Genomic DNA, 22,500 nt, shown 5'->3' with positions numbered 1-22,500 from the left:
AGATTCAACTTTATTGTCATTACACATGTATAAGTACAAGGCAACGAAATGCAGTTTGGGTCTAACCAGAGTGCAATAGCAGCAAACGCAGGATATACAGTGTTACATGATTTACATAAATTAAATTAAATAGTATTATAATTTATAATTATGATTTAATGTATAACACGAGATTAAACTAACTAGCTGCTGAGAAATCACAACATGTTCGATGTTTATAGGCTATGTTTATATTGATATCAGCCTATAAAAGGCCTGTTTTGTGAAACGGATAGGAGAAACACGTTGATATGTTGTGGGTCTTCGTGGCTTTTCTGCTGTATGTTCAGCATGTTTCTTGTAATTCTTGTCGACAGGTTTTTCGAGCGTCGTGCCAGACTGGATTTTGATCTCAGCAGGATTGCTAATGACCCGGGCATAGCGAGAGTGGGAGGCTTGTTGATCCAATCACGCAGAATTGACATCGCACTCCGAGTGCAAAATTAACACCGCCTTGCTTAGCTCATACTTTCCGTTCATAGACGCCGGTTTTCCTGCTTTTTTGTATCGTGTTTTCAAGACGATCATCCGATAATAAACAGCGGAGCGTACGTGTAGATCATTAGCGTGTAGTGTTTAATATGAGGTGACAAAAAATATGACCTCGTTACGAGTTTTCGGAAGCAAATTAAAAGTTGCAGCGTGTTGTGGCTTTGTCCTTGGAAGTTTACACTCAATGGTTATGCAATTGTCCAATCTTGTCGCTAATCTAGTCTAGTCGCTAATCTAGTCTAGTCGCTAATCGTCTAGTCACTACACAAACTCAAACAGCAACTCTTTACAACCATGATTAGCAGAAAAGCCTCAGATTACAGCCTTAGATTACAATCCTCATCGGACAGGAGTGCAATCTGATGTGTCCTTCTGCTCTTGTAGCTCATGCGCCTGGAGGTTTCGAGACATTGTGTGTTTTGTAATGCTTTTCTGCTCACCTTGGTTGTAAAGAGTGATTATTTAAAGTAGGCCGTCCTGTGAGAAGCATGCTTTGTGTTTGAATTATAATTATATAACGTAGTTATATAATATAATAATATAATTGATATATTTTAGACTGTACTTCGCTTTGATTGGCACGTTAAAATTGTATCTTAATTCCAAATGCTCCTGGTGCTAATGCTATTGATGCTATTAAAAGCTGGAGTGCATTTCTGGCAACGTTATCTCAATTCCGCCGTGTTTCCCATATAAAAACTGTCCCAGCTATGTGAATGCTACAGTAACTAAACATTAGCATTGGCCATTCGCTAGTTTCCGCTAATCCTCCAAAATCTAGTGGAACATCTCCTCAGTATATTGGCGATTAAGTAAATGGGGACTAAATGTGGAATGGACTGTTTTTATGGCCAGGTGTCTACAAAGTATTGTCTAAATAGTGTATATCTATCTATGTAAAAATGTAAATACATATATATTTAATTACATTCCCTGTTGCGTTTTTTTTATTTTTTTTTAACCTTTGCATTCATGGCAGCATCTCATTTCCTTTTTTATAGACAAATATTAGCAAAGTGTAGTGATATTTTATTATTTTATTATTGTCTTCATATTAGCTTAAAAAAAGCAGATCTCTGTTCATTCTTGTTGGAAGACAGAAACTGGATCTGCGCCTCATTTCTCCAGGCCCTAAGGAGAAAACCAGTTCAGAGTCTCAGGTGGTTTGGGTTCTTTTATTATTGTTTTGGCCTCGGTGTAGATGTCAATGCCGTTGACGGCTGGCGAAGCACTACTGATGAGACTTGTGCTGAATATACGGCAAATATTTATGAGGCTTCAGTGGGCGGATTATCGGTATGCGGATATACGGCTATCATGCCAGTAATAAAATGCTGTGGCAGTCCGAGGGAATTCAGAAACGTGTAGCAAGCAAGATGCTGCTATAGCAAAATAATAAACAATGGGGTGTGAGAGGGGGGTCCCGAAGTTCCAATTACAGCAAATAATAAAGGGGTTTCGTTCATGTTACATCTCAGATCTTTGGTAATAAGTGCGTCTTTTCATTAACCAATTAAATGGTGTGGCTTGTCCAGTTCTTGCCTGCATTATAGCAGTTATTTAGTCTTTAAGGTCTTTTCAGCGTGTTACTGTAAAAACATACTTAATCATGAAGACGTTCCTGTGGTGGATAAACATCAAATCACACGTGTTATGGCACTACAATTTACAAACATGGTGAGTTGAAAAGCATCCAGACAAGTTTTTCTTTCTTTTTTCCCCCCAATTTCCAACTGTTCAGTTTTGGTGATCCTGTTGGAGACGTTCCTGTTGTGTGTAAAAAAAAATATATGTAAGTTCTAGTTTATCCTATTAGTTATTCACTATGGCTATTCTTCTTATTCACTATGTTCTTCTCAATTGTGAAAAAGTTGTCCTGTGTTCTTCTCTATAGGAAACAAGGTTTGGTGAAAGAGGTGTGGTGTGTGTTCTTTTCGATAGTGTAGGAGGTGTGGCCTATGTTCTCTATGCTAGAAGATTTAGTGGTGAGCCTTTGGTCCACCACTTTGATCACTTTTGGTGAGACTTTTCTGTGGTGGTACTGTAACTATATGTTACAGCTTTACCAAGCAACACTGGAGACTCCTTCTAGAAGTACTGTACAAAACAAATCCACATTTTTTTCTTCTTCTTATGTGATTTTATTAGCGTTAACTGATATCCAGGAAAAAAACGTGTGGTGGACTGAGATTCATCTGAAGGGTTTGTGCAAAACAAGCACGTGTGTATGTGCGCGTGTGTGTGCGTGGTTGACTTTGCTCTGGGCCATGAGTCCTGGCCTTTCTCCAGCCCTGCTGTGATTACAGCCCGGATTTAGCTTTGGATTGTGATGGGGAAAAAAAAGCTCATCGGTCCTCACGTTCCTCAGTCTAGCGTCTGCTGCCTGGTGCCGAAGCGAAGCCTCCGCTACAATCTGCGACCTCTCAAGTGCTCATCACGTCCCCTGAGAAGGCTAGTGAGAAAGCGTGCGAGTGAATCATTTTGACGCTTGTGCCACAATAGCCGTTTCTGGAATTCCATCCGAGTTCGCTTTTTTTTTTCTTCTTCTAGTTTAGATCGCAGAATTTTTCTTTTTTTGTCCATTTGTCAAGTTTCTTTTTTTCCTTACAGCCAGCATTCCTATTTTTGTGTCTGAGATTTTGATGATAAGCTCTCGGCTTGTTAATTTTTTCTTTTTTCAACACACACCATATGTTCTTTGCAGGCTCATTTGGTTTCTGCCAGTCTGAATTTAATGATAATATCTGGGATTGTTGTGTTGTGTGAAGGCTTTGGAAGTCAGGTCGTCTCCGATTTTTCTAGCGATCAGACACAGTTGAGGAGCAGATGTTAAAATGTGAGTGTGGAGTCATAAGCAAAAGACAGCGATCACTTGTGACTGAAAACCCGAGGAACGTACCATAATAATCAAAGTTATTTTGTTCATCACAGACATACACTCAGATTCCTAGTGAAGGAGGCGTGGTTTGTGTTCATCTCTATAGTGAAGGAGGTGTGGTCTGTTGGTATTCCGTATAGTAAAGGAGGCGTGGTCTGTTGGTGTTCTGTATAGTGAAGGAGGTGTGGCCTGTTTTCTTCTCTATAGTAAAAGAGGCATGTCCTGAGTTCTTCTCTATAGTGAAGGAAGTATGGTCCGTTTTAATCTCCATAGTAATGGAGGCGTGGCCTGTGTTCTTCGGGGTGAAGGAAGTTTGGCCTGTGTTTATGTCTATAGTAAAGGAGGTGTGGCCTCCATTCTTTAGGGTGAAGAAATTGTGGCCTATGTTTTTTTTTAAAGTGATGGAGGTGTGGTCTGTGATTGTCTATATAGTGATGGAGGTGTGGTCTGGGTTGATCTCTATAGTGAAGGAGGTGTGGGCTATGTCCTTTTTTATAGTGATGAAGTTGTGTGTTCATCTCCATTGTGAAGGAGGCGTTGCCTTTTGCTCTTCTCTATAGTAAAGGAGGTTTTGCCTTTTGTTCTTCACCAAAGTGAAGCAGGTGTGGCATGTCTTCATCTCTATAGTGAAGCAGGTGTGGTCTGTTTTCTTCTCTATAGTGAAGGAGGTGTGGTCTGTTTTCTTCTCTATAGTGAAGCAGGTGTGGTCTGTTTTTTCTCTATAGTGAAGGAGGTGTGGTCTGTTTTTTTCTCTATAGTGAAGGAGATGTGGTCTGTTTTCTTCTCTATAGTGAAGGAGATGTGGTCTGTTTTCTTCTCTATAGTGAAGAAGGTGTGGTCTGTGTTCTTCTTTATAGTGAAGGAGGTGTGGTCTGTGTTCTTCTCTATAACTAAGGAGGTTTTGCCTTTTGTTTTTTCACCATAGTGAAGCAGGTGTGGCATGTCTTTATCTCTATAGTGAAGCAGGTGCGGTCTGTTTTCTTCTCTATAGTGAAGGAGGTGTTGTGTGTTCATCTCCATTATTAAGGAGGTGTGGCCCGTGTTTTTCTGTATATGGAAAGAGGCGTGGCCTGTGTTAATCATAATTAAGAAGGTGTGGCCTATGCTCTGTATATTGAAAGAGGTGTGTCCTGTGTCCATTTTTATTTGTGCATCAGAATAAAGCAAGTGGGTTTTTGTCCATTTCCAGGAAAAGAGAAAGACTTCTTTATCTGTCCGTCAGAGGGATGGAGGTGCCATTGTGAATTTGTGCTGTTCCAAAAATTGTGATATCGAACTGTACCATTATAAACCTCAAATATTTCACGCCTGTCCACCTTTGCTCCAGAGAGTTCAGCAGCGCAAATAATTAGATTCTTTTCTGTATAAAATACACACGCTTTCATTCTATTGCATCACTTTTTTTTTTTTGGTTTTAGCTCTGTTAGTGTTTCGGCTGGTCAGTAAGCAGCAAGGGTCCGAGTTTATGATTAAAATCTCGCTATTTCATCCTCAGGGCTAATTGATTCTCATGGCTGCTCTGATCAATCTCATTTCACACATCATTATGTCAGAATAAATATTGTCCCTCTGCGCCTCTGGTAAAGCGCTTCTCTTTTTCTTTTTCTGCTTCTCTCTCTCTATTTTTAACGTTTTTAAAAGCCTCGTATGCTGTTTGTCTTTGCAAGCTTCACTAGCCTGCTACAGGGTCGACAGTGTTAACGAGTCGGCCTTGCCTTCGTGCATGTTTTTTATGAAATGTGAAATGAAAAAAGGCAGTTTTTTTTTATAATTTTTTTTTTTGTCTCAAGTCTTTCTTTTCTCTCCCTGCAGCTCCATCTTTTACTTCCAGATCAGCCCGAGTAGCAGAGGCTAATCAAATAGCGTAGTCATAATGGGGCAGATTTAACTGACCTTAACCTGATGTTTAAACCAATTTAGGAGATCGGCGTGCACACGCCGTTCCTGCTGAGTTTCTGGATGAAGAAGTTTGACATATGTTGAATCAGTGGATCAGGAAAAGATCAGATTTACACCAAGTCTATGCGATCGGCCAGGAGGTGTTGTTTGGTATCGTTTTGTTTGTACACTATATTGCCAAAGGTTTTCGGACATAAGTATGATATGTGCTTTTTGAGCATCGCATTCCACATTTAGTACTAAATTGCTCTTCTAATTTCCTTCACTCCATAATTCCCTTCAGAGCTCTATAGCAGGCCACTCAAGATCTTCCTCTCCAAACCACGAAAACCATATTTTCAAGGAGCTCACTTTGTGCACAGGGGAATTGCCATGCTGGAACAGTTTTGAATTTCTAAGTTAAAGTGAATGCAATCTTTTATTAGACAGCATCTTATACAATTGTGTGCCTCCAGCTTTGTGGTAACAGTTTGGAGAAGAACCATGTTTTGCTACAGCTACAAGGGTGTTAGTAAAATTAGATACTGATGTAGGTGAGGTGAGAAGACCTGGGGTGCAGTCAGCATTCCAGTTCATTTGTGTTCAATAGGGTTGAGGTCAGAGCTCTATAGCAGAAGATAGAGTTTGCTTTGTGCACAGGGGTATTGTCATGAAGAGTTTTGGGTCTCCAAGTTCAAGTGAAGGGAAAATTTCATGCTTCAGTCTCTATAGATGTCCTGTACAAACCAGGGCCTCTGGGATTTTTTGTAGCATTTTTTGAAAGAACCCAGAGTTGTTGAGTACCTGAAAATCATACTTGACTAAACGTATACACCTTGACACCTTACTGCAAAACTTACTCCATTACAAGTTCACCAATTCCAATATGACTTGAGTAAAAGTATCTGATTTGATCATTTGATTTCCCAAAATACAAGTCAAATTGTGCAATTCAACACTGCATTATCCAAAAACCATTAAAAGGGGTTGGTCAAATATTAAACAAAGTAGTAAAGCAATGTTTTAAAAATGTTTCTTCAATTTAAAAATAAAATTACAGTATAATGTCGAATTATTAGTAGTCTAGGTACATCTATTGAATCATGAATGTAGTTGAGTAAAGTTGCTTATATCTTTGATACTCAGTAAAATTGGAAAGTAGCCAAAAAGTTACTTAAGTACATTAACAAAGTACGTTTATTCAAATATTTTACATGAAGATTTAGCTGGAAAAATCAGGTCTCCCAATACTTTTGCCTTTATAGTGTCATCAACTCAAATAAAAACCGATAGACACTGTGCATGAATGCTGCTTATGTCTTTTTGGTAGAATCTCAGCTAGTTGTATTTACTATTCATTAAATAAGTATCATATACTACAAAAAATAAATCTCTGGCAAAATCAAATAAATTCTTTTTTTTCGGTTCTGAATCATTTTTCAGATTTTTACTCAATTCCGAACCAGTTTCGAGTCTAATTCTTTGTATCTGTTGATTCTGAATTGATTTCGATCCTTATTTAGTTCTCATTTTGACTCTAATTTTAATTCTGACTTGTTTTTTTTATTGTTTCCGGTTGGTATTTTTCTTGCAGTCTGTTTGATTTTACAACATGCTGTTTTCAGGCAACGCAATTTAATTGCAGTCTCCCAGAAACACGGTGTAGAACATCTAGTGCCCTTTTTTAATAACATAACTCAATTACTTGCTTATCCTAAGGCTCGATACCCAAAAGATCACGTGGAAAATGGCGTTTGTGTGGCGGAGTGTGACTCCTGGCGCAGAGCGATTAGTGAAAACACGTGTAATGGTTTATAAATTGAACATTGTGAAATGATTGACTTCATACGCTGAGGCCTGATTAACCAGATGACCCTGTAGACACATTCATACTCCTGAGGTTTGTCTTTTTGTCTGTCTCCATCCAACAGAACGTGACTTCGCCAAACTGATGTTTTGACTGTCATGTACTCTCTCAAATTCCATCTGTGATGCTATTTTATGAGTTAGGTGCTCTTCATTTAAATTTCAATGTTTGGAGAGACATTTTCTAACATCAGCCAATGATGTGGTAGCTCAGTGGACTTCTAATTGGAAGGTCATGGTTTCAAATCCCAGCACCAACAAGCGGCCACAGCTGGGCCCTTCAGCAAGGCCCTTAATCCTTAGTTGCTCAGCTATATAACTGAGATAACTGCTCTGGATTAGGGGCATCTGCTAAATGCCATAAATGTAAATGATGTTCTCGCTACAGTACAACTACAAATACTTTGATGAGAATTTGAGAACGTCTAAGTTCATTTTGTCTTTGTCTTTGTCCGATCACATAGACGAGGAAAGCACCACATTACCACCATGCTCATTTCCCCCAGTGGATTTATTTTTCTTTTTTTTCTTACCCTTTTGTTTTCTTTCTTCTTCAATCGCTCATGATGGCCCGTGTCCAGACGTCACTTGGTGTTGCAGACGTTAGCATGTTTATCAGGCTTTTGTGGGCTTGCTGGTGCTAATTGCCCCAAAGCGGTTGGGGGGCAGCGGGGGTGTGGAAATGTGCAGCTGGGGGTGGAGTTTGAGCTATAAATAACCTGCTTGGGTTTCTCTGGAGGCCAGAGGCAGTACAGCTCTCTAGCATGCAGCTTCACACACACACACACACACACACACGCACACACACACACACGTCTCGCTTACTTTGCTTTGTTGTCAGTACGTATCAATAGTTTCATTGCATGGTTCTTTATAAAAAGTATCCTGGGCTTGGGGTGGTAGGGAAATGCCCCCTTGCCCCAACATTTTAAAAACCTCCTGACATCTAAAGGAGCAGCTCTCCCTTTAAAAACATCATCCATAGGAGAAGTATTGTGGACTCCATCTACTGGAGACACCACAGAGGTGAAGGTCAATCGATAAACGATCAGAGGCAGCCGCCATGTAGTTGCAAATTTACCTGAATAATGGAGGAAGAGCAGGATAAGGTTCTGTATCTACCGTACCAAACATCAATCCCTAGTAAGAAAGGTTCCTCAAATCACAGGAGGTAGACTGATACTCCATTTTTTGTATAACTTCCATGGATACATGGATCTTTCTCTCAGTAACTATAGTCATAGAAACTCGTAACTATAAGTGGATAAAAAAAAATTGCTCCTGTATAAATAAATATTTACATACTCGGTTAATCGCTGTGGTGTAAGAGGAATAAAATGCCCCAGGGTGCTGCCATGCACCACAACGTTATGAGATATTTTTCTGTATCAACAGGTGGGTTTTATTCCCTGACATTACTGATCCACGCAGAAAACGTTTGCTGAAAGAAAGACATTTTTTTATTAGGATATGAAATGAAGTTTAGTGGTTAAGACATTGGACTTTTGATCAAATAATTGTGAGTTCAGCACCACCAGGATGCCAATGCTGGGCTCTTGAGGAAGGCCCTCAAGCCTCAACTGCTCAGTTGTATAAATAAGATCATTAGGATCTTATTTTGATCGTATTTCGATTGGAATCCATGCAATGCGATCCAATGCAATAGATGCAATGGAAAAAATATGATGCTCTGCAATTCACTATGGTACAGATCGTTCGCTTTTATTACTTTGGTTCAGACAGACAGCAAACTATCAATTTACATTCTGTCTTTTAAGGCATTTTTTTTTTTTTTTTTACAAATAGGCTGTTGCAGTACAAAAATAAGAGAAAAAGATGAAATAAAATCAGACGTTCTTTTCCTGCTGTGTCTCCAGGAAGATGCATCTCTACCTCTGCCATGTTAATCTGTATTTTATGTGAGTTTCAGGACACGCCTCGATCTCCGTAGTGTTGTGATGCGTCATATTTAAGTTGAAAAAGGAGAAAAGGAAAAATCAATCTACATCAAATACTAAAAAAGATCAAATATTGGTCACAAATTATTGTTCAATTGTATCTTATTCACACTTTTTTAAATCGATGCATCACATTTTTTACTTTTATGCCGATGCGCCGATGCAAATCTATGAATTTTACCGTCCATAATGTTTTTTATATACAGTGTGTATGCAAATCCATCATATTTGTTGATGTATTGTGTCAATGACAGTGTCTTACCACAGCCAATTAGAGTGTCTTATCCACTTACAGGAAACTTTGACGTCTCTTTTTGACTATTGTACAGAACTAATGACCATAAAATTGTGTCAGGATTAGACATTGACTACACTTTCCATCTTCCACTGCATCTTTTGTCCATCTTTTAATGGTTGTTGATAGTCAGCATAATAACGCTTTTATGTTCCCACAGTGTTCCTGCGATGACTTTTTTGTGATTTTGGGTGTTGCATTTGTTGTTGATTAATTCATAGACCCATTTATCTTTTCATCCATGAATTCAACTAACCAGCTTTTCATTCATCCATTCATTAATCTATTCACCCCTCCATCCAGCTAGCCATTCATTTATTTACCCACCTATCCACAGATCCATCCGTTTACCCAATTATACATGACTCTCCATTCATCAATCCATCCAACTATTCACATATTCATTTATTTACCTATATATTCATGGATTCATTCATATATAAATATATTTTCAACAAATTATCCATCTGTCCATCTATTTTTTGAATTCTGTATCAAATAAATGACAATCAAATTGTGTCAGGATTTTGCAGAGAGACATTGTCTACACTTCCATTTATGATGATCAGCACTTGTATATGCTCACGGCTGTCTTTTGTCCGTCTTTTCATGGTGGTTGTCGGTCCACGTATTAACGCCCCTAGTCCCTGCGATGTTCCTGGCTTTCTTGTGTTTCGTTTCTGTGTCTTGTTTGTTTGTTTCGCATATCCACCAAAATCACTTGCATCCGCTTCCTGTCCTCATCACAAGACACTTCGGCATAAAGTTCGAATGAATATAAAACTCTAACTAATAGCCGCATAAGCAGATCGGGTGAAGTGAGTGCACACGAATGACCTTGCTTGTGACTCGTGTGTGTGTGTGTCTGTGTGTGTTTGTGCTGCTTAGTTGTTGATCTACTGAACTCGAAGCCTCTGGACATCAGAGAGGAAGCTTTATGCAAGGGGGCAGGGATTCCCTCTGCCCTCACTCACACAGATGAGGTTTTAGCTGATGAGAGATGACACACACACACACACACACACACACACACACTACAATTTTCAGAAGCGCCCAAGAGTCTTATTCTATTACTGATTGGTTATATTCTGTTGTTTTTTTTTTGTAAAATTATAATCCCTCTAAATGTTTGGTTCATATGTAATTCGCTGTCCAATCTCTTGTTCATTCCAGAACCAACAGGCTGAAGAATTTTTTCCCTCTGGCTATCAAAATCAACAAACTGTAATACATTCTCACTGCAAACCACAACTGCCAACTGACTCTGTTATACATTACATACATATTTTATATACACATACACTTATGCACCCACTTGTAAATAATTATTGACTTCCTTATGCCTAATTATAACTTTTTTTGTTCTTTTGTTTTTTTTCTGACATATGTACATATGACAAATAAAATTTGAAACTTGAACTTGAAACCTGTCTTTTGAAGATGGCGACCCCGCGAGGATCCCCGAGCCATCTAGAGAGATGCCGGCTCCAGTTGGATTCCACTTCCTGAAGATTTCGGACATTGGACTTTTGGACATTGGACAACCTTTTAATCAATACTCATTGTCTTGAACATTTAAAGCCTCTTGGCATTAGAGAGTTGGTGTTGAAGCTGTCATGATCTCAAATTTCGAGTTGATTTCTGTATGAGTTGTTTAGGAGCTCCTGGTTTCACAACTCCAACTGACTGTATAAGGCTGTCAATATAATACACACTCTCCGGTGCTCATGATATTTCTCACTCTCCAGTGTTTTTATTGTTTTACTGATTTATAATCACGCTCTTGGTGTCACCCAAATGAGGACGGGTTCCCTTTTTCAGTCTGGATTCTCTCTAGGTTTCTTCAAATCATTAAAATTTTCAGTTAGCATCTAACCAGAAGTGCATAAGTGGCCTATTTACAATAAATAACAGTATGGGGTCCATATATACAGGGATGAAGGTGATTAATGTACAAAATGACATAATATAGTTTACAAGTATAAATGAATGTATAATACAGTATATACAGTATAAATAGGGGTGGAATGTAAAAGTAGTGCAAATGTGAGTTATGGATGGTGTGAAAAAATTGTGTAGTGAATAAACAGTGAAAAATACACAGAAAGTGACAATGCAGTATTGAATCTGCTGTTTGGTGCAGTAACAGCCACAGGAAAATAGCTATACTTTAGTCTGTTTGTGCGGCTCTGCGGCACCTGTAGTGTTTGCCCGATTGGAGAAGGGTGAATAGTCCATGGTTGGGGTGAGAGGTATCTTTGATGATGCCCCTTGCCCTTTGCAGACAGCGTTTATTGTAAATGTTCTGCAAAGTGGGAAGATGAGTGCCGATGATTCATTGGGCAGTTTTTACCGCCCTCTGAAGGGCTTTTTACGGTCCGAAGCAGTGCAGCTGCTGTACCACACTGAGATGCAGTTAGTGTGGATGCTCTCAATGGTAAAATTTTCCCAGTATCCTGTAGCACAGGCAGGACCTTTTCAATCTCCTCAGCAACGATTTGGACGTCTGAGACCAATTTTGAAAATCTGAAAAAGATTCCTGTAATCCTAGGCAGAAGTGGCAAAAGTACACATATCCTTTACTTAAGTAGAAGTACAGACACAAACTCTGGTAAAAGTTCTGACTACACTTTTTTACTCAAGTTAAAGTAAAAAAGTTTGGGCTCTGACATGTACTTAAGTAAAACGTTGCCATTACTCCTACCTGTTTTAGTGTCACGCTGGTAACTGAACCTCACGTCATATTAATATTAGGACTGTCGATCGATTAAAATAATAACTTACGATTAATCGCAACTTAATCGCACATTTTAATCTGATCTAAATGTAGCTGAAATGAATACGTTGGTTTTTATAATCTAATCAACATGACCATAGACAAATAGTGATGCTTAATGCAAATATATGTTTATTATTAGTGAAATTATTAATGATCGGGACACCAAACGGAACCTTTGCTGTTTCCACACGGACGGTTAATGAGGTGATACCGGAAAAACTGTACCTCCTCTATCTTTCATACTAAATACATAATCAGTGAATATTTGTTTTCGATGTTATTCGGTTTATTAAAAAGTATTATTAATATGTCTGTGAGACAAGTATTCACTGAGATTCAGGTTGTTTTATTTGTGTCTGTGAAGAGAAACGGTTTTATTTTACAAAAGCACAGCGTTTTGTTGTTATTATGAGTGTATACAAATAAAAGTAGACCCTTTACAGATTTGAATAATGTGTTGCTTGTATCTGTACGATCAAAAAAGACAGTAATTTAAGTTGGTTTTGGCGTTATGAGGAAAAAATGCCACAAAACGCGCCGGTGTGTTTGTCGACCCCAGCCACACCACCCCACTGCTACGCTCCTCCATTGGCTTCTGGTAGCTGGACATCAGATTCAAATCACAGATGCATGCCTACAACGCCAAAAATGGACCAGCACTCGCTTACCTCTAAGCTCTTGTTAATCTTTGCACTCCAACATGCCCCCTCAGATCTTCTAGCACTGCTCAACTGGTCCCACCATCTGTCAGGGTACGAGATAGGTATACATCAAGATTATTTTCTGTTTTGGCACTAAGGAGGATGAAATGAACTTCCTCCTGGATGTCCGAACAACACCGGGTAAAACTGGTGAAGACCTCCCTCTTCTGAAACACTTAAACCAGCATTTATTTTTTCCCTGTTTGTTTTAGAAATGTATGTATAGAACATTCCTTCCAACAGAGTTTTAGGCTGTTCGGCTGAGTTTTAGTCTGCAACCTCGTGAACCGGTGTTGATTTATTCATCGAGAGAGACTTTTTTCACTCTGAATAAGGGCATCTGCTAAATGCCGTATATGCAAATGTGCATTTTTCCAGCTCAATCAAAACAGGAGAAACTCAATCCTAACGGGGAAAAAAGGAACGGAACATTGTTTAAATGATAAATCCTGAATAAATATGAATACATTTCAGTCAGGAATATTATGAAACATTTCATTAGGATCTGTTTATGTTGGGTACTATGATGTGCTGCCAGACAAAACTACTGGGACATCTGCCTTTTCCAGCCATATGTGGTTCTTCCACCAATCTGTTACCACAAAGTTGAAAGCACACCGTTGTATAGGATGTCTTGATGTCTATAGGATCAGGTAGCATGAAATTTTCCCTTTCTAGCATCCAAATGTCCCTGTGCACAAAGCCAGCTCTATGAAGATATGCTTTACATGGGTTGGAGAGGAAGATCTCCTGCTCTAAATCTCTGACATCATTCCTAGTGAACAATTTTGGGATTATCTAATAGAGCTTTAAACATCCCAGGCGTCCTCACCTCACCTCACCTACATAAGTACCTGACTTTGCTAACTAGCTGATTGAGCACAAACTTCCACTCTAAATTCTAGTGGAACATCTTCCTAGAAGAGTGCAGATTCTTATAAAAGCAAATAGCAACTAAATGTGGAATGGGGTGTTCAAAAAGCACATATCTATCTTCTGGTCAGATGTCTACAAACCTTTGTATAGTCTATGCTTAGACACATACACACATTGCCATGGAACCCATGTATGTTTGCACAGCCATACATTATCCCTGCCCCTCATGACTAATTTTAGCCGTGCTGAATTGATGAACGTGTCTCTGCAGTGTAGATTTTCCGTGGCCAATCAGCAACACAAAGCCGCTCCCTGGTTCCACATGAGCGCTGCTATGAATTAATAAGCGTTTCTCCTGCCCTTCCTGCTTCCTGCGTTCAGGCAAACAGGTCAAACAGGCTAGCTGAGTGGACAGTGTTTGGCTTTAGGTAGAAAAGGAGCTGAAAATATCCTGCTAGCGGTTCATAGTGTTTATATTAGAAACCGTGAGAGAAAACATTGACATGTTGAATATCGGGGTGATTGTTTCGGGATTTTTTTTTTGAGTAATGGACGTGAACCAAGATTTTTTTATAAAGGTTTTCCAAAACTCTATAGAACTCTGTATAAAGGAAGCTGTTGATTGATCAGTACTTTATTTCATCTACCCATCCATCTTTTCATCCATAAATTTAGCTAGCTAGCTTTTCATACATCCATTCATTAATCAATCCATCCACCTAACCATCCAGCTAGCCATTTGTTTATTTACCGACCTTTCCATAAATCCATCCATCATCCATTTATTTACCATCCATAGATCCATCTATCCATTTATCAATCCATTCAACCATCTATGCATCCCACTATTCACATATTTATTTATTTACCCATATATTCAAAGATTTAACTATTTACATATTTATTTACCAAATTATCTGTCCATTGATGCATCTTTCCATTCCTCCATCCATCCATATACACACTACTTTGTTCACAAGTTTATCAATCCATCCATCCATCCATCCATCCATCCATCCATCCATCCATCCATCCATCCATCCACTGCCCATTTAGTCAACTGTCTATCTATTCATCCATCCATTCTATCCACCTATTTATGTATTCACTTATCTTTCTAAATATGCAAACATTCACCTATTTATTTACCAATCCATCCATCCATCCATCCATCCACCCATCCATCCATCCATCCATCCATTTATCCATCCATCCATTCATCCACTAGCATGTCTGTTTGCTCATTCATCCAATTGTTTATACAGTATTTCCATCCATCCATTCACCTATCTATTAATTCATCCTACAATCCATCCATTCCACTATTTACATATTCATTTATTCATTTATTCTACGCATAAATCTATGGATTTATCTGTTTATCCATCTTTTTATTTCTTTATTCATTCAAATATACATTCATTCAATTATTTATTAATTAATTTATCCATCCATCCATCCATCCATCCATCCATCCATCCATCCATCCATCCATCCATCCATCCATCCATCTTTCCATCCATCCATGCATCCATCCACTGGCCTATCTGTATATTTGCTTATTCATCCAATTGTCTGTCTGTCTGTCTGTCTGTCTGTCTATCTGTCTGTCTATCTATCTATCTATCTATCTATCTATCTATCTATCTATCTATCTATCTATCTATCTATCTATCTATCTATCTATCTATCTTTTCATCCATTAATTTTACATTACATTTATATGTATCAGTCCATCTATCCACCCATCCATCCATCTACTTATTTGACCATCCATTTATCAATTCACCAATTTATTCATCAATGCATCCATTAGCCTGCCAACCTGACTTCCTATCAATTCATCCACCTGTCTGCTTCTCTATCCCTCTGTCTGTCCATCTTTCCACACAATCATCAATTTTTCCACCTATCCATCTATGAAAAATGACAGAACAGCAGAAACCCTTATATTTGTTCTTTGCAGTTTCCTATGAATAATTCCGTTACTTAGTTGAAGAAAGAGAGAAAATACTATGCTGCTGCAGAAGCGAGTGATCAGAACTGCCGTACTGAAACTTGATTTTCCGAAACCATTAAATTTAACTGTAAATGGATAAATAGCTCAAATCTCAAAATTTTAATCTAATAACGGCCTGCATTGCACATACGCCATTTTTGATTGCTTTCCTGTAACGACATGCCTCCAAGTGTGTGCTTCAATGGAGAAGAAAAAAAATCAGCACTATTGCTTTCTATTTAAGAGGAAAGGGGAAAGCGGGAGGCAAAGAGCACTTGGAGCGAGCGTCTGTCTCGTTTTATTCGTATTATTTCAGCAGCCCAGCACCTACATCTGCTTTGTAAACCGTAATAAAAGGTTAGGCAATTACTGCGGTATGAAAAAAGTGAGGTTTTGGCACAACGCTCACTAATCGAGTGCAGTCGTGTGGGTGGGGCAGAATGAGTTTATTTTAGTGATAGAGGTGAAGAGATGAAATCAGCTGGGAAGGGCTGCACCGGGATTGTTTGTTCGGATGAAGCTTTACTCTACACACAGTGTGTGTTGTGCTCTGGTGTCAGGGTGTGCACTCTGAGGGGTCTGATGATTTTTGGCAGCGAGCTGAGATTTCATGAAGAGCATAAAGTTTCCCAGCCACAGAGAGCATCTGGTGTGCACTGTCTCCCGCATTCACAACATCGTCAGCCATCCCAGAGCCATTACACCCCTGCATGTGTCTGTGTGTGTGTGTGTGTGTGTGTGTGTGTGTGTGTGTGTGTGTGTCTGTATTTATAGTTTACAAATATTGTAAGGTTGTAAATATTGGAAATATTGCGATTGAAATCAGGAACATTCCGAGGAAGTTATATGGCACCTTATGCAAAAAAAAATTAATTTCGAATGTGTGTGTGTGTGTGTGTTTTTGGAAGAATCTGAGGAAGGACGTGCTCCTGCTACACAGTGCAGATTTTCAGGGGCAGCAGGTAAAGGCATATCATCTCCTAGAGGAAAAACAACACGTCCCTCTTCTACAGCAGCACAGACTACAGGTCTGTCTTCTTTTATTTATTCTTACTCTGGTATAAGTGTCCATCCATCCATCCATCCATCCATCCATCCTTCTATCTGTCAATCCATCTACCATTGTCCATTCACCTTTTATCCAACCATCTATTCACTGTTTATTTACCCAGTCATTTGTACACTCAACCAAGCATCTATGTGCCCTTTTGTTTATCCATCCATCCATCCATCCATCCATCCATCCATCCATCCATCCATCTATCCATTCATTTATTCATTCATTCACCCATCCATTCATTCGTTAATTCATTAATTCATCCTTTCGTTTATCAAGCATCTGCTTGTCTGTCTCTCTATCCATCTAATATTCCTTAAATTTTTCTATTTTTCCTCTTGTCTATCAGTCATCCCATCATCTATCTTCTCACACAACTGACCATCTGCTTATCCATCCATCTATTCATGCATCTGCCTGTCTGTCTATCTATCCTTTTGCCAGTTCACCCATCCAAATGTTTACTCACCATACTCTTACAAACGGTACCAAGTACAGCACCATGAATGTAGACCTGATCTGCCTCCACACCCATACAGCTCATGTTGACATATAATCACAGTGCATTGTGGGTAATGTCCACAGTTTTATTAACTTAATCATTATCAGGAGCTTCTTCCTGGGATATTTTTTATGTTGTAGTGTTCAGCAACAACTTTCCTAAAATGGCTGATGTTCATGTCAATTCGATTCGGATTTGACGGTTGATGATGTGTTAGGCACATGGGTGAAAACTGTCAGTACTCAGCTCGCTTCTATGTATGGTGTCAAATAGTTTTATCACACACACACACACACACACACACACACACACGCTTGTAAATCTGCAGGCTTCCCCTCGGCATGCTGGGTAGGATGTAAATGAAGGACATTGTTCACACACACACACACACACACACACACACACACACACACAGACTGCACAGTCTACAGTGAGCTTCTGTGACTTCAAAGAACAGTAACTCTACAGATGGATATTTTATGATGTTTACCACACCGATAAAAATTTATAGTGAGGGTGAATGAGAGAGAACCCGCACGAGAATTATGGGAAATTCTGTGCAAATGTCAGCGTTATGCTAAATTTGAAAAAGGTAGATCTTCTGACTTGTTGTCTGAGAGTTCCAGGTTGTTAACGTGAAGATGCGTGCTAGCTAGGATAGTGATTAGCTTTGGTTGTTAGCTTATAGTTATAAGATTAGCATTTCAATTGACTGACTCTCATGTAGCAGTATGCTTTGGTTATATAATCAACAATCTAGGTGTATTTCACCATGCATATAACTACCACAGTAACATGCCATTACACTATATGATGGACAAAAGTTTGTGGACACCTGACCATAAGATTGAATAAAGGTGTCTGCCAAATGCCATAAATCTAAATGCAATAGGGTTGAGGTCAGAGCTCTATAGCAGGAGATCTTCCACTCCAATCCATGTAAAGCATACCTTCATTGTGCTGACTTTGTGTACACGGGGCGTTGTTATGCTGGAAAGGGTTCAGGTCTCCTAGTTAAATTAAAGGGGGAAAATGTAATGCTCCCGTATCCGAAGACGTCCCATACAGTTGAGTGGCTTCCAACAGTTTTGCAAAGAACAACATATGGCAGGAAAACATCAGGTGTCCCAGTACAGTTCCTGATCAACTGATCATCATCATTTTTTCTCTGCTTGTGTTCTATATGGTGGTTGTTCATTCAGGATACATTCATTAGGTAACAACATCTAAAGTTATTTTGTATGAATATATTAATATGATGTGAGGTCCAGTTACCAGTGTAACACCAAAACAGGTATTAGTAAAGGCTACTTTATACTTAAATACATGTCAGAGCCCAAACTTCTTTACTTTAACGTAAGTGAAAAGTGTACCAGGTACTTCAACCTACTTTCACTACTTTCACCCGTCTTTTAAAACATAAGTATCTGTACTTCTACTTGAGTGAAGGATGTGTACACTTTTGCCATCTCTGCTCTTTCATGCGATGTCGTTTACACTGTTTTCTTACCTGTTTAGTTGCTAGGAAACGTCCCGTCTGCAAGCGTCCAACTTTCATCTCATTAAGCTTTCCGCATTTCATTTTTTATAGCTCACTCACCTGAAAAAATGTGTGCATTTGCATTGCTGCATTTGTGTGTGTGTGTGTGTGTGTGTGTATACACTCAATGTAGCAAGTCATCAGGTTCTCATGTAATTGTTTTGGCAACACTGGCCTGTGCTGTTGCTCATGTGTGAAAGGAATGAAGTGTTAATGGAAAATTGGCAGTGCGGAGTCTGATAACCAGCACAGTCTGCTCTACACACTGTGTGTGTGTGTGTGTGTGTGTGTGTGTGTGTGTGTGTGTGTGTGTGTGTGAGTGAGTGCCAAGAGAGTTGCATTATTATTATTATGCTATTATAAGGCATTGTGTCTGTCACAGTCTTTGGTTTGCTGCTCAAATTCAATTTTATTGTTAGATTCGTTTTTTCTTTAACGTGGCCCGTCTTCTAAACAAAAGAGCGTTCCAAGGATGATACTTTGGGATCCCAAGTTGGTTCTCCATTACACCAGGAAAACCTGGAAACTTTTCTACTGGATGGTTCTGTACTTAACATTAGACTTAGTCAGATTATCCTGAACGGTGTGTTTCCGAACAAATTAGCTACCAAAGGTGGGATCTTAGTGGTTCGGGCATTTCACTTTGGGTTTGAGTTCAAATCCCAGCCACACCAAGCTGACAATCTTGGGCCCTTGAGGAAGGCCCTTAATCCCATAGCTCTCTCTCTCTCTCTCTCTCTCTCTCTCTCTCTCTCTCTCTCTTTCTTTCTCTCACCATTTCTCTTTCACACTCTCTCCCTTGCCATCTTTCTCGTTCTGTTTTTCTTGTCTCTCTTTCTCATTTACTTTCTATTTTACTTTCTCTGTCTATCGTGCTTACTTGTTTTCTTGCTCTCTCTCTCTCTCTCTCTCTCTCTCTCTCTCTCTCTCTCTCTCTCTCTCTCTCTCTCTCTCTCTCTCTCTCTCTCTCTCTCTCTCTTTGTCTCTCTCGTTCTGTTTCTCTCTTTCTTTCCTCTCTTTTTTCTTATTCTCTTTCTTGGGCCTTCGCATGAATTGAGCTGTGAATAATGTAACGGGTTTTAACAAGGTCATAAAACTTCATCCAACACACACACACACACACACACACACACACACACACACACACACACACACACAGATTCTCTGTCTTTTTTCACTTTTCTTTTGTCGCACACTTGCTCACACTTGCTGTCATGCACACACACACACACACACACACACAGTTTTCTCAGAGGAACACGGTTGTCATAATGGAGGAAGGTGACACTTCCTGACAGTGATGTCTGGAAGTGAAGGAGAGGAAGAGAGAAATGAAAGGACTGCAAATAGAAGAGTGGTGTCCATTGTGATTCTGCCTTTCTGGCTGTGTGCAGCTCTGAACTAATACCAGTGAAGGAGGTGTGCTTTTTAAGTTCAGCAGTACAAGTAAAAGAGGCGTGGCTTCTGTTTAACAGTACAAGTGAAGAAGGCGTGGCTTCTGTGTCTAGCAGTACAAGTAAAGGAGGCATGGCTTCTGTTTAAGAGTACAAGTGAAGAAGGCGTGGCTTCTGTGTCTAGCAGTAAGCGTGGTTTCAGTGTTTAGCAGCACCAGTAAAGGAGGCGTGGCTTCTACGTTTAGCAGTACAAATCAAGGAGGTGTGGCTTCTGTGTCTAGCATTACTAGTGAAGGAGGCATGGCTTTTAAGTTTAGCAGTACAAGTAGGAGGCGTGGCTTCTGTGTCTAGCAGTACAAGTGAAGGAGATGTGGCTTTTCTTACTGTAAGTTTCAGTTAAGGAGGAGTGACTTTGAATGTGTGTCCGAGTGTGTGTGTGTGTGTGTGTGTGTGTGTGTGTGTGTGTGTGTGTGTGTGTGTGTGTGTGGTTGTGTGTGTGTGTCAGTGAGCATTATCATAATATGAAATATACCAGGTACGCAGACTCACATTGATTCCTGAATATTCCTGTATCGGTGCAGAAATATAACTTATTGTTTACAGGCGTGTGTGTGTGTGTGTGTGTGTGTGTGTGTGTGTGTGTGTGTGTGTGTGTGTGTGTGTGTGTTGGCACTTACTAGGTCTTTTTATCTCTCTTTTTTATCTCCTCTTACCATATTTACATGTGACACTTTAGATCAGCAGGAATCATCTCTTTTTTTTTATCACTCTCACACACACAAACACATACAAAAACACACTTCCCTTCAGTCGAGAGTGTGAGACGGTGCAGTGAGAATGCAATTCCAAATCTGTAACATCTAATTTTACGCTATCAGAAGGAGGGACACGTTCAATCTCACAGTCTTTAATTAGATCTCTGGCACTGGAGGTGTGGGCGTCTTTATGAATGTGTGTATGTATGTGTGTAAGTGTGTGTGTGTACGTGTGTGTGTGTGTGTACTTGTGTCGTGTGTGTGAAAGGCAATAACATGCATGGTGTGTATTGTGATCAGATCCTCTACCTGATTATAAGCGCATTATAACTCTAATCTCGTAAGTGATAAAAAATGGAAAGCGGGCATAGGCACATCAATAATAATAAACATTCACATGGAACGTGATCAGAAGATCTATGAGGCTCTTTTGGATTTACTCACCCTAGTAGCCCGCGTTTCTTCTTCCCTCCGCACATCATTCATTTTTCCTTTTCTCCCATATGGGGCTTGGTGGCCTGCTGGGGTTCAGACTTGGCAGGTCTTCCCATTATTGGCACCTCCAGGGCATCCGGGCTGATCAAGTTTGCCATATTTATGTTTTATACAGGTTTTTTCACATCTGCCTTTTTGTACACGAGTATGTGTTTAAAGAACTTGTATATACTTAAAAAAAAAAAAAGATATTGAATATATTCTATAAAGTCAATATTAAAACAATTAATATTTATTTAATCTAATAAATATATAACCATACACAGTATGGTCAAAAGTATTAAGACACTTATTCCAGCTATTTGTGGTTCTACTGTTGAAGGCACACAATTGTATAGGACGTCTTTGGATGCACTAGCATTTAATTTCTCCCTTCACTTGAACTGCTAGGCCCAAACCTGTTCCAGCATGAAGATACTCCTGAGCACAAAGCCATGTCCATGAAGATCTACTTTACATGGGTTGGAGTGGAAGCTCTCCTGCTACAGAGCTCTAAAACTCAACCTGATTGCATTTACATTTATAGTACATAAAAGATGCTCTTATCTCAGGCAATCTCATGTCCTGTCCCAAAAGGAAGCAGGAGAAAGAGGGCTATTAGGGGACACCATATTTTACATTAAATGGGGAATGTTATGTTATGAAAAGGCTTTAAAGTTTTTTTTGCTGTATTTCTGTTAAGCAGCATAAAATGTCTTTGTTGTCATCTAAGGTTCTTGGTTTGGACTTGGACATCACTTCTGTTATTGTTATTATACCACACCCACATGAATAAATGTTGATGGAAAATCGTCTGAATCGTAGTGATAGAGATTTAGTGTTTCAGGTTTAGTTCTTCAGAGCTGTGGTTGGTGATAAAAGTCTGGTTTCTGGTTTATGAGGCCCATGTTGTGGCTGAATTACTATAACATTGTGCACTGGGGAGCTGTTTAACCAACACTCACTAATCCTCACTGGAAGCGTCGGGTTGATTGAGTGTATTTAGTCAACCCAAAC

General features: G+C 39.3%; 1 protein-coding gene across 1 annotated transcript in view; it reads left to right on the top strand.

The window, feature by feature from the left end:
* The window catches only part of LOC124399737 (peripheral-type benzodiazepine receptor-associated protein 1-like), a 63,367-nt gene that overhangs the window by 7,122 nt on the left and 33,745 nt on the right, over positions 1 to 22,500 (top strand). Inside the window, exon 4 of the mRNA XM_046870886.1 lies at positions 16,670 to 16,789. Within this exon, the coding sequence (XP_046726842.1) occupies positions 16,670 to 16,789 (120 nt within the window). The remainder of the gene's footprint in view (positions 1 to 16,669; positions 16,790 to 22,500) is intronic.

The sequence above is a fragment of the Silurus meridionalis genome, chromosome 17, assembly GCF_014805685.1.
Source record: "Silurus meridionalis isolate SWU-2019-XX chromosome 17, ASM1480568v1, whole genome shotgun sequence".
Taxonomy (NCBI): domain Eukaryota; kingdom Metazoa; phylum Chordata; class Actinopteri; order Siluriformes; family Siluridae; genus Silurus; species Silurus meridionalis.
The sequence above is the reverse complement of the archived record's forward strand: the minus strand, read 5'-3'. Positions and strand labels throughout refer to the sequence as shown.